This window comes from Chiloscyllium plagiosum, chromosome 26, assembly GCF_004010195.1.
Source record: "Chiloscyllium plagiosum isolate BGI_BamShark_2017 chromosome 26, ASM401019v2, whole genome shotgun sequence".
In the NCBI taxonomy this organism is placed as follows: Eukaryota; Metazoa; Chordata; class Chondrichthyes; order Orectolobiformes; family Hemiscylliidae; genus Chiloscyllium; species Chiloscyllium plagiosum.
The window spans coordinates 46372720-46385629 of NC_057735.1; the positions used below are offsets into that span (position 1 = coordinate 46372720).

Consider the following 12910-nt stretch of genomic DNA (forward strand, 5'->3'; position numbering starts at 1 on the left):
CATTCCTTTTGCCACTGAATCCATTTCCTTCTCTGATCGTTACCTCAGAATTCTCCTAATTTTCCAGTTTGACCCTTCTGAAATCCTCTCAGCCTTTCTGACACAAGGACCAGTTACTTCCATCCTGACACATTGACCACCTCTATTTCTGACTCAAACCCTGTATATCCAAAATTCCTATCTCTGTCTTTGTAACCTCTGGACACGACTATTTCAAAGATCCCCAGTTGGTCTTCTATCCATCGTTGAACTTTTCCTCACTCAGACTCCCCTACCCACATTCTCAACCATTGAGTTCTGATCACCCATTGTTCCTGCTCTTGCTGATTTACTTTGGCTGGCAACCCCTAACCACTTCAACTTTAAAAATCTCATCCATATGTTAAAATCCCTTCATAATTCCTGACTTGTTTTTCCCACAGCCCAACAACTCCAACAAACTCTGATTTCTGAGTCCCTCTGAGTCTGAGTTCTTTTCCAATTCTCTTCCTTTGCCCTTCAGCAAGGACGCCACCTGTTCTAGAATTTTATTCTTTACTCTCTCTCAATCCCTCTACTCCTTTGAAACTCTATGAAATCCACTTGTTTGAGTAAGCTTCTGGTTGCCATTCTTACTAACTCCCTTTTTGGTATCTACATTTTTCTAACTAAAGTTCTTTGAAACATCTTGTGATGTAATTTGACATTACAAGTGATAAATAAAAAATGGAGTGGTGTGCCACAAGAGCAATGGTGAGGGTTTTTTTTTGCTTACTGATGGTCTCATTCATCTTCTTTCAGGCAAGTAAGTCCCAGGTGATAGGATATACATCCAGCAGAATCTAAGGCTTTGAGGTTGCTTTATTATGTTGACTGACCTGATGAGATTAATTAAATATTTCCAGCACTGAATGAAAATTTGTAGTGCATTTGTTGGTATCAGTCTTCACTTCCTCCAAATTTTCTGCATCATTTATCATTCCATAGATACCAAATGACCTTTTTTGTCTTGTCTGCCCATTTATGTATAAACATGACCTATACCACAGGTTTCAAAATCATTGGGCAGTTCAATGTTTAGATCTTCTACAATTGAGATTTAGGATATGGTACTAGTTTTCTCATTCACACAATCACTCTCTTTGCTTTCAAACGTTACCAGGATTCATGCATCATTTCCTATTTGGAAAAAAAAGTCATTCCTGGATAAGCGAGGTGGGTATTGAGTGTGTGCTGGTGGAGCAAATCCTGTGGGTCAATCTGCTGATAATGTTCTACAAGATGAAGTACCAGCATGAAGCAGATGGGGGAGCTAAACAGGTAATTCAAGGTAAGGTAAGCATTTTATTTCCTTCTGTGAATCATGGGAAGCAGGTGTGTTAATGTGAAATTGTTGAGGCCTCATACTGCCACAAGTGGTTGAGAAATTGGCTAAGATTGCTTCTTTTTCCCAGCCAGAAATGCCCTTCCACTCCTCATGCTCCATTTTAAAGTATACCTAATCCCACATTGTGTGTGACAATTCCTGTCAGTTAAATAATGAAGAATAGATAGGTGCAGTGAGAGTCTGTGAATCCAGATTATACAAACAGCAGATGGAAGTAGTCAGTAACACTTCCTGAGCATCAAAAGCTCAGAAAGGCCTTTGTACACTACTTGCAATAAAATTTCACACTGAAAATATTTATTCTTTGTTTGTACTTTATCCATAAAACATCTTTGTTGTTTCAAAACTTTTTTTTATTAAGAACAACCTCAAAGGCATCTCCCAATGCATTGCATAGCTAACACTCATACTTATAAATTTTATACATGTTCTTATTGCAGCATTTATTATTAATTTAGCAGAATTGAGATGCAAAAAAAGTAAAAGACTAACCAAACACAAATGCTGTGATAAATTGTGAAAAAGCTTTAACTTTGATAAGTATTCAGGTGAAAGTCATTGATAAATAATTTTATATCCTTGGATGTTTATAAAAAATAAATCTATACAACTTTAAAATAGATTGCAATAGGTTTCAGACCCCAGAGATTTGTTTAAACATTATACCTTTCAGTACAATCAACAATTTAGCCCTTATTCGATAAAAATAAGCATTGCATCAATTACCTGGCCCCTGTGAACCAGCCATATTCCTACATTGTTGCAAGTCATCATATTGTACCTGTAGTTAAGTTAATTTTGGGTAGACCTATAGGAAGTGTAGTTAGCAGGAAATTATTTTGGGAATGAATCTGCAAACAATATCAGAATTGATCAATCCAATTCAAGGCCGACTGTTTATTGTTCACTCAATCCACAATCTTCTGATGTATCAACATTCTTCCATTAATGTGTTTTTGTGACATGGTCAATTTTAATTGTTGAACCCTTGATTTCAGTTCCCTGGATCCCGAGCTCTGGAATTCCCTCCCTACATCCCTCAGCCTCTCTACCTCACTCTTCTCCTTAAAGACATTTGCTGCTCCATGTTATACTTTTTTAACAAAAGGTTTTCAGATGTTTCAGGACAGTAAAAGTAAATTGCTGTTTTGACCTTTAAGGCAGAATAGTCACTGTCTTCATCGTACAAATAGTGTTCAGGCCCAAGCTAAATTTGCTATTCTTCCTCTTAACCAAACCACCAGAGAACTAATGGATAGCTGGTGAAGGTAACAGGTTGGCGTGGATAAATACTGCAAGCTCCCAAAAACAAGTTTTTTATGTCATGTGCACCAAGAGGTGGAGCAGTTCAGTGATCATATTTTTTAAAAAACAAATTCAAGTACTAATTGAGGACACATGTTGGTGTATTTAAGATATTACTAGTTTTCAAACGTTTTAATGTCTGATTTTCCTGCTGGAAATAAATACATTAGATTGATAAAAATTAAGACTTCCTATACCTGATTCTTAGTCATTTGAAAATTATTTCCCTTGAAACATTGCTCTAAATAATTGAATGCACAGCTTGAGAAAGAAATAATTCTGCATTTTAAGATTTTCTTAACGTCAGGTAAATAAGATTTTTTCTGTTTGATAGCTGAATTTTTCTATTTGCAAATTAGATCATGGTTGTGGTACAAGCAGAATTCGCACATTTATCTAGTTTTGCAAGGCATCTATTGGGAGTCTTGGGTACAAATATACAGAAGCCCACACAGTGCAGAATAGGTACTTAGTTTGGAAGTTTATGGAGGCTTAGGGCTGAAGTATGAAAGTCTAGCTAATATTCATTCATTTTGTTATCAATGAAAACCTGCACATGAAACTAGAGTGAGTCAGAGTTTGCACAGTAGGTTATAATGAGCTATATTTGTGGTTGAAATGTGTTAAAGGAAGATCCTTGATCTGTGATCTCTCTTTCTTCTGGTAAAAATTCCAGTCTGAATTGGCTGTACTTGGAAGTAAATGCAGGATAGTCACCATGAAACTCATCATCTTCTCCAAGAACACTCATGTTGGGATTATAAACACGTGATTCATCGTAAAGACCTCCTGAAATTACCAATGTGTCATCTGGAATATTGTATCTTCGCCCTGTATTAAAAAAAACAGACATTTACACAACAGAAATAGACAAAACTCTAGTGAGTTTCGCACCTTTTGTTTTTTCTCCTGGATTCATCATGAAAATCTAGAGTTTAGTCTAAGTATTAGAGACCTGAATCATCTTGTAATTTTGCCAATTAAGTGGCTATAGTGTATGACTGCTTCAGGCAGTCAACTGCATTTAAGAAGTAAATCAGTATCTCATAATATCCAAGGGACTATTGTTGCTATTTCAAGTCCAAACTGATCAGAACTTGTACTTTCAACTCTTCAAGCAGTTACACTGGTTATAAAGTTGAGGAAACACCAGATATATAACCACTAAATTATTTCTATGGAACCAAGAGGAGAAATTTCAATTAGTAGGCTATATGTTCTTGATTATTGTGTTCACAGCACTCTGATCTTCACCACCAGAAGTGCTGGTTGACACTCCAAAAAAATTCCATGAGTCAGATTGAACATGACAATTTCTCAACTTCAAAACAGAATAATGTTCCTTCAGTTAAGTCTTTACAGCAATGTTATAAATACGTTCCTAAGAAAAGAAAAGGCTGAATTTTACTACAGAAATTGGCTTGGTGTCGATTTCAGGGAGTTTCAAAAGAGGCTTCTCACTAGGAGTTGTAGTGAGTTTTCTCATGTTATTCTCCGCAACTTGCCTCATATGCTATGTACCATTTCTCTATGGTGCCCTGCTTACACTATCTTCTACTCAGAAATATATTTGCTACTGTTAGAACCACCTGGCATTCCTGGTGATAGCCAGCTGTACAGCAGATCAAGTGTTGCTTGCCATGAGCTGCCCTTCTCATTGCATTAAATAGGAAGGGGCTGAAAAAGAAAACCTTTTGAGGGCACATAGATGATACGGCTGCAAATACATGTGGATATTCATAAATGTGATGCTATTTAACATCACCGAACTGATTGACTGTTGGTATCTGCAGCTACAAGAAACATGCTACGTAGGCTACTCATCCTTAGAGTCATACCATATTAGGTTAAAAATCACACAACACTAGGTTATAGTCCAACAGGTTTAATTGGAAGCACACTAACTTTCGGAGCGACACTCCTTCCGATCGTAACACAGAATTTATAGCAAAACTTTACAGTGTGATGTAACTGAAAGTTTTGCTATAAATTCTGTGTTACGATCGAGCCCTCCACTATCACCTGATGAAGGAGCGTCGCTCTGAAAGCTAGTGTGCTTCCAATTAAACCTGCTGGACTATAACCTGGTGTTGTGTGATTTTTAAACTTTGTACACCCCAGTCCAACACCGGCATCTCCAAATCATGAATACCATATTAGAGCAGTCTAAGGGGTGCTACACTTGCCCTAATGCCCAATGTAACATAACATCTTCTCATTATCCAATGTAGGACCATCAAATACTGGAAAGGCGTCAAGTTGTTGAAAACATCCATTTCTTTCAGACAGTAAAAGTGATAGAAGAGCAAAGAAAATCAGCATTTGCTTCTGGAAACAAACAGGACGGATTGTCTTTTGAGCAGCAACAAACTCACAGTCAATGAAATATTACTGTCCCAGCTCAGATCTATTGGAACCAGGTATCTATTAAGTCCTATTGGATTTCTGTTTTTATCTGGAGAGTCCTTGACACTCATCCAGCTCACTCAGAGCCAGCTCTCAGTGAACAGAACCTTTGACACTCCCATTTATTCCTATTGGATTTATTGCACCTGGCACTATATAATTCTATTATGCTGAAGATGATGATCCTCCTGCTCAATGTCTCTGACTTCCTCTTTGCAAGACTGCTGCTTCATCCACAGCTCTTCAGCATCCATCACATTCCGTTTCCTAGCTCTAATTGTGCAGAGTGCAGAATGCAAGGATTATGCAGCACACTCTATCTGGACCGTTCCACAAGGACTCTGCAGATTGATCCAAAAATCATTTCAAGAACACCTATATCTGCTCTATGATGGCCCTGGTAGAAGAATGGGTGGCTTTGTATCATTGCTTAGCCTCATTCAGGGACATGTGTAACAGAGTCATCAGCAATGGTTGCACAGATTAGCCCTTTGACATGGTGAAGATTGCCCATGGCCAGGATTTTGTATCCCACACATTTGGACACTGCATGAATTTTACATACAGGGTATTATGTTTACAGATTTCTTAGACCTGTATCATGTAAAAATTCAATTAAATGCAATTACTGCTTCAAATTGCTCGCGAGTAAAGCTCACATGCTCAGACAGGATAAAATTACTAGCTCTGCCCTCTTGAGTGTGGTCACAGACAATTTCCATTTCCATTGCACATCTATGGTTTGCATGAGAATGGAAGGCAGTGTAAATCACACTTAGCACAGTGAATCGCAGGCTCAGCCTGGTATTCATGCCTCCAACCCCCCCGGCACAAACTTCATTTCTTCCTTGCACTCACTGTTGACTCCATCAATGCTGAGCTACCACACATTCTCACCCAACTCTTTGATTTATATATTTATCATATCCATATTACACTCCAGCCCTACAGCTTAGTTATGTTAACCATAGGGCAGTTGTGACTATTGATGATATATAATTATTGTCCCCTCTGCATTCCAGCATGCTACTTTCAATATCCAGAATTGACTTTCACTGATAACTCCTCCTTCACTTCCTGACCCCAGGACTGACCATGGCCCACTGCCCTGACAAAATTAGACAGACAGCCCCAACTGATAACTGAACAACCCCTGACAGATCTTTGTACAGCTCTCCGACTGACTTATCATGACTTCCTAAGTTATTTGCATTGGACTTACAGGACTATCCATGCCCCTCTCCCTGAGATATAAGAGATACCGAACCCTGAATCTGATTGTCTCAAGTGGTTGAATGACTGTGTCCAAGCTCCTGAACTGGAACTGCACACTGGTTTTGAATGATTGTGCTAGCACTGTCTCACTGTCAGTCATCTCCCTTGACCTGACTGAAGACTATCCCTTCTGAGGTATGGTTATTTGATTGCTGCACATAGTGTGTTGGCTGCATTTGTTACTGATTCCATGCTGTAGTTATAACCTTGGCATAGCAAGGTACAGTGACTTGTCCACCCTCTTGAAGGATCACAGGTGAACTCCAAGTGCAGCACTGAAGTGGAGAACCATATTGTAAGTGGTTTGGAGATGTGCCATGATGTTGCAGTGAAGCTGGTACTTGTCTGGTGCCAACCTCAGGGTTGGAGTTGTGGGCAGTTCCCTGTCCAAGGAATGTGTAAGGGACTGCCATCCAAGGTGGAAACCCAGAGGAGGAAACAACAAAAAAATAAAGTTGCTAGGTTCCTGCTCTGACTTTGATGTCAGGAATAGTGTGTTCATCCAGAGCATGGGAGAATAGAAAACCATGTATAAAATAAGATGAGGTTTGATATGAACAGCACACAAATGGGCCTCTCGCTGCTCACGAGCAAGATTCTTGTTTTGCCATACAAAACTTGGTTCCAGTATTGGATTTCTTTTTCCCCCTCTGTGAAGAATCTTATTTCTTCTTATTTTGCTATATTTACTCAACTAATTCACAATTGGCCACATTAGACAGAATCTTCCTAGCCCCTGCACAAAATGGTTTATACTTTTTACCCTGATAAATTGCTCCAAACCTTGTTACTGTATTAAGGTTACTGTAAATATTAATGAGTGAATTACAAAAGCTGAGCTAAAACTTCAATTTAGCAAGAAAAGGGTAATGCTTTGAAATATTAGCGTGGAATCTGTGTTTTCAATGATAATGGAGATATGCTTTTAAATACAAGCTTTTGAAAACAATTTCAAGACAATATTAATTTGATTAGAATGATGACAAAGTGATGTTGTATATTCATGCTGCATTGCTGTGGACAGGTTCAGCACTGTTAGTCTCTCCTGTAATTTCTCATGGGATTTGGTAGAGTATTATTTTCCTCCTTAATGGGTGACTGGAGACATAATTGTTATTCAGTGTATTCTACAGTATTTGGCTTACTATTGTTAGAGTTTAGTTATTAAAGTAAGGCAAACCAATAATACCTGCCAACTTTGGTATGATCTGTTACTGAAGGTTCGATCTTCTGCGTCCACCTACCCCTTTCCCATTGGTTAACACGCCCATCCTCACACTAATTTGAAAAAATCTTTATTATCTAATTGGATGTTTTTGACTTCCAGCCAAAATAACCTTTTATTGTACTGCCAATTTTTTTTATTATTAATAAACAAAGGTTTAATTTTAAAATATTTTAATGTTCTTTTGAATTTCTCTCCTGTGGCTTGCCACAATGTTGCGATTAATCTTTAATTTTGGAGACTCGAGGTCAGTCCAGGAGATATGCATGTTTCAGTGTGCTTATGGAAATTGCTGAGAGAGAACATAGCAGCAAGATCTTGGGAAAAATCTAAAACTATCACACAAATTATAAATATATTTATTACTAAGACCCCAAAGCAATTAATTTCATTAGATGAGATTCCCTACAGTATGGAAACAAGCCCTTCGGCCCAACAAGCCCATACCAACCCTCCGAAGAGTAACCCACCCAGGCCAATTCCCCTACATTTACCTCTGACTAATGCACTTAACCTACACACCCCTGAACACTATGGACAATTTAGCATGGCCAATTCACCTAACCTACACATCTTTGGATTGTGGGGAGGAAACCAGAGCACCCAGAGGAAACCCACACAGACCGTGGGAGAATGTGCAAACTCCACACAGACAGTCGCCCAAGGCAAGGATCGAACCCGGGTTCCTGGCGCTGTGAGGCAGCAGTGCTAACCACTGAGCCACTGTGCCACCCCCTTGATTTAGTTTTATTAAGCAAAGCTGATCTACATGTTTTTCAGCTAGTTATTTCCAGTGGCTTCTGTTTGACTTGTGTTGCTATGCATACCTGGCTCCTCATTTGAAGTGGCATAGAGAGGGCGATGGGTATACTGTGCTCTCCTTCGTTTGCATTTGATGATATTATACATAATAATGGTTAGAATCACAACTCCAAGAATGGTACTTAAGCAGATGGTCAGAATTATTTCTTGTTTTCTCAGATGCATGACTGTACCTGGAAAAACAAAGTTAGAACTATTAGCATCTTCTTTATTTCGCTTTAGTTACAAATTATTAATTTATTAGGTGTTCAACAAAAAAAACTTGACTTTCATACATAATGACTCAGTAGATAAACTCTCCTCGATGATCTCCCTTTCTGCAGCTGTTATGCTATCTCTGATTAGCAATACCATTCCCCCACCTCTTTTACCTCCTTCCCTATTCCTTTTAAACATCTAAACCCCAGAACATCCAACAAACATTCTGCCCCATGATATCCAAGTCTCTGTAATGGCCACAACATCATAATTGATAGTGGTTGACATTAAACATCTTCCAAAAGGTTTAAAGGGGTAAGTCATGGCAAGAGAACTCAAACATTTTGTCTACTTCTCCTGCTTTATGTGGGAAGCCGGGCATTTTTCCAGTACTTGGGACCAGTGCAGGAAGTGTGGACAGTTGCAGCCCCTGGTAGGCCACATTTTGGAGCTGGAGCAATGGCTGGAAACACTATGGAGCATACTCGAATCTGAGAATATTGTGGATAAATCATGTTGGGGGGTGTAGTGGTAGGGGTGGTGCTGGATTGAAGTTGGCCTCTCAGGTGAAACCAGTACCAACTAGAGTCATGTTACTATGGTTGGTTCTGCTGCACAGGGCATGGTGCGAAGAAATGTGGAAATACAATAGACCTTAGAAGATTCAATTATAGGGGAATAGACAGACATTTCTTTGGCTGCAAACGAGACTCTAGAATGGTAGATTGCCTCCATGGTGCTAGAGTCAAGGATGTCTCAGAGCAGACAGGACATCCTGAAGTGGGGGGGCGAACATCCAGGTGGTTGTGGTACACATTGGTACCAATGACACAGGTTTCAAAAAAGGCATAAAAGGTCATAAAAACAGAATATTGGAAGTTAGGAAGCAAGCTGAAAAGTAGGATCTCAAAAAAGGTAGCGATGTTAGAATTACTATCAGTGCCACATGCCAGTCAGAGTAGAAACAGCAGGGTATATCGGATCAACATGTGACTAAAAAGATGGCATAAAGGGGAGGATTCCAGATGCCTGGTGCATGAGGACCAGTTTGGGGGAAATGGGACTAGAACAATCTGTACAAGTTACCCCTGAGCAGGACCAGGACTGATGTGCCAGGGGAATATTTGCTAGAGAATGGTTGGAAGGGTTTAAACTAAACTGTGAGGGGGATGGGAACCTATGCAAGGCATCAGAGGAATGGGAATCAAGAACAATAACAAAACGCAGAAAGAGGAATAAGGCAAGTATTATAATAGGCAGAGGAATCAAGGATTCTAACAAGAGCACAGTTTAAAAAAAAAGTTGGAATGGAACAAGGAATGTTAATAACACAATCTTGAACACATGGTGCATTCAAAATAAGATGAACTAATTGATGTAAATGAGTATGATACACATGGATTGAGGCAAGTTAGAAATAGTATCAGATGCAAAAACGACATACAAATTGGCAACAAAAAAAAAGCAAAAGATCTGAGGATTGGGAATAGCTTAGAAGTCAGCAAAGGAGGACCAAGAAATTGATTAAGATGGGGAAAATAGAGTAAGAGAGTAAGCTTGTGGGGAACAGAAGAACTGACTGTAAAAGTTTCTATAGATATGTAAACAAAGGAAGATAGATTAAAAACTGATGCAGGTCCCTTACACTGAGAAACAGGGTATTTTATGATGGGGAAACAGGCTGATGGACTAAATTCATACTTCGCTTCTGGCTTCACAAAGGAGGACACAAATAATGGGGAACTCAGGGTTCTGACATGTGTCAGCCGCCAAAACTTCTCATGGCATATCTCTGATCTATTTACAGAAGCTTCTTCACTTCATCGCTACACCTCAAGCTGCATTTATCATTGTAATCCTGCAGGACAGACACTGTTCTGCTCAGGGACACACACCCAGCTCAAAGACTGGACCAGGCTGCGTAAGGAGTAAGGACCATCTCTGGATTCTTTCACACTGTTATAGTATTCACTCACTCTACACTTGTCTGGATGCTCAAAGCATTCCTGTTTTGCCCTCTCTTTTTGTGCTTTGCCCCCTTAGCCAGATATACCAGGCCCACATCACTATGGAGCTCTGAAGAATCATTCTGGACTCAAAATGTTAACACTCTCTCTCTCCCTCCAGATGCTGGCAGACTAGCTAGTTTCTACAGCATGCTGTGTGTTTGTTTCATATTACTTCTGTTTTTGCCTTGCCATTCTGTAATGGAAACATGTCATGCTTCAGTCAGGTCAAAGGGGATAGCCTTTGCTCAGTGGATCCTGGCACAATGAGTCAAGGGCATTTGTCAATACCAGTCCACAAGCTTGGGTATAGTCAGTCAGCCACTTGGGGTGGTCAAAGTCAGGATGCTTCCACGTAAGGAGCAGGATGCTGTATTGTTGGGATGCCCACACCAGGACACTTCTTGCCCAATTGGGTCTGCTTAGGAATGAGGCAAAGACAGGTATTAAGGAAGATGCAAGTGGGGTAACATAACAGCTGTTACTTTTAATGCAGGTGGGGAGGTGACGAAGCAGGAAAAACAAAGGCATGCAGGGATATTAGCATTGGGATAGGTGACAGTTAGGGAAGATGTCACATGGAATAGTTCCAGTGATAGACCATGTGCCAAGATAGGTACAGTAACAGAGTTTGACAGAAAGGTATTAGAGAGAAGATGGTGGTCCTTACTGGCAAAGTGGTAATTGACCTTCTTCCCACAGTGCTGGGCAATCCTCCAGATGGCTGATACTGTACCGACCCAGATGGCAACATTAGACTCCTTGAGGCTTAAAGATAAGAAGTAACCTGACTGAAACACTTAAGATTCTTAGGGGACTTGACAGAGTCATGTTGAGATGCTGTTTTCCATTTGTAGGAAGGCCAAAGGGCATAATGTCAAAGTGTGGGGTTGCTTGTTTATGACAAAAATGAGGGGGAATCTCTTCTCTCAAGAGTGTAGTGAATCTGTGGAATTCTTTACCACAGAGGGCAGGTCATCACTATATTTCAAAGCTGGGATGGACAGATTTTTAAATTAGTAAGGGAATTAAGGACTGTGGGGGAAAAGGCAGGGAAGTGAAGTTGAGAAATATTAGGTCTGTTGTGATCTTATTGAGTCGCAAAAGAGGTTCAAAGGGCCAAATGACCTACTTCTGCCCCTATGTCTTATGATCTACTGGGTCCCTTGATTGGCGTATTGAAGGAGTAATGGATATGTGTCAATAGAAAATGATGCATGTACCCCTAATCTGGACTCTTCTGCTGTTATGGAACACCATAGTCTCCCATGTATTGGCTCCAGGCAAATTAGGTGTGCTATATTCATTCAGTAAATGGTTGCAGAGGCTTGTATTGAGGTACATGGCTGGCGCTCAGCATATGCACCTGGATAAGCGGTCATAGAATTTCTGTATGGACTGTCTGAATTTCTCAATGAGTCAGGTTGGTGTACAGATGAGCCAAGGTCTAAGTTTTTTTTAATTCATTCAAATAAATATATGATGATCGAAACCAGATTTGTCAACTTTCACACTAGAAGGAGATTTGGTAATCATTGCGAAAAAGATGTTAAGATGAACACTAATGATGATATGGGATATATTTTCATTATAGATTACTTCATGCTTTTCCAACTTAGATATCGACCACATTCAGTTGAATACTCACGTTTCCCTTCATCCTGGGTACTGATTCAATCCTTTCAATTAATTTGATGAGGTCAGGCAAGGTTGAATACAAATGATGAACTCCATTTTTCACAACAAAATGAACATGCAGAGCAATATTTATGATCAGACTCAGTTGCTTGAATGGGTACAACATATCCATGTGTAACAATAGAAAATAAAAACTTCTGTAGATGTCCATAACAGTAGTTGTGGTTTATTTAAACAAGAGTTCTTCAATCATTCAGCATTTCTTCACTTTAGCGAAGGGCACACACCTTCTCTTCAACAAACCTGTTTACCCTTTTATTCTCAACTCTCTCTTTCTCTCTGTCTTCCACTGTTTCCACTGTCTACTTCCTCTGTCTGTGCCATAGCCTTAATCTTGAATTTCTTTCCACAGAGGAATCTAAGGCTTTCCAACACTATTGATAATAAATATTTAAATACATATGCAGCTAACTGCATTAAGCATAGTAATTAACTTTCTTTTGCCTTTTCATACTGGAGGATAATCACTGTTTTCAGAAACATTTTTTCCAAATCCTTTCAATGGGAAAAATCAAACAAAGAATTTGTCTTCTTCAATATCACAAAATTACAATAGTGCAGGAGTCATCTATTTGGCCCGTCATATTGCACCAATTCTGAGCATTTTAA

General features: G+C 39.4%; 1 protein-coding gene across 4 annotated transcripts in view; it reads right to left on the reverse strand.

The window, feature by feature from the left end:
• Positions 1-1697: 1697 nt before the first annotated feature.
• The window catches only part of si:ch211-105j21.9 (sialomucin core protein 24-like), a 33600-nt gene continuing 22387 nt past the window's right edge, over positions 1698-12910 (reverse strand). For all 4 annotated transcript variants that reach the window (XM_043717032.1, XM_043717033.1, XM_043717031.1 and 1 more), the window contains 2 exons: positions 8405-8572; positions 1698-3502 (listed from right to left, as the gene is read on the reverse strand). In XM_043717032.1, coding sequence (XP_043572967.1) covers positions 3273-3502; positions 8405-8572 — 398 coding nt within the window. In that variant the 3' untranslated portion in view covers positions 1698-3272. The remainder of the gene's footprint in view (positions 3503-8404; positions 8573-12910) is intronic.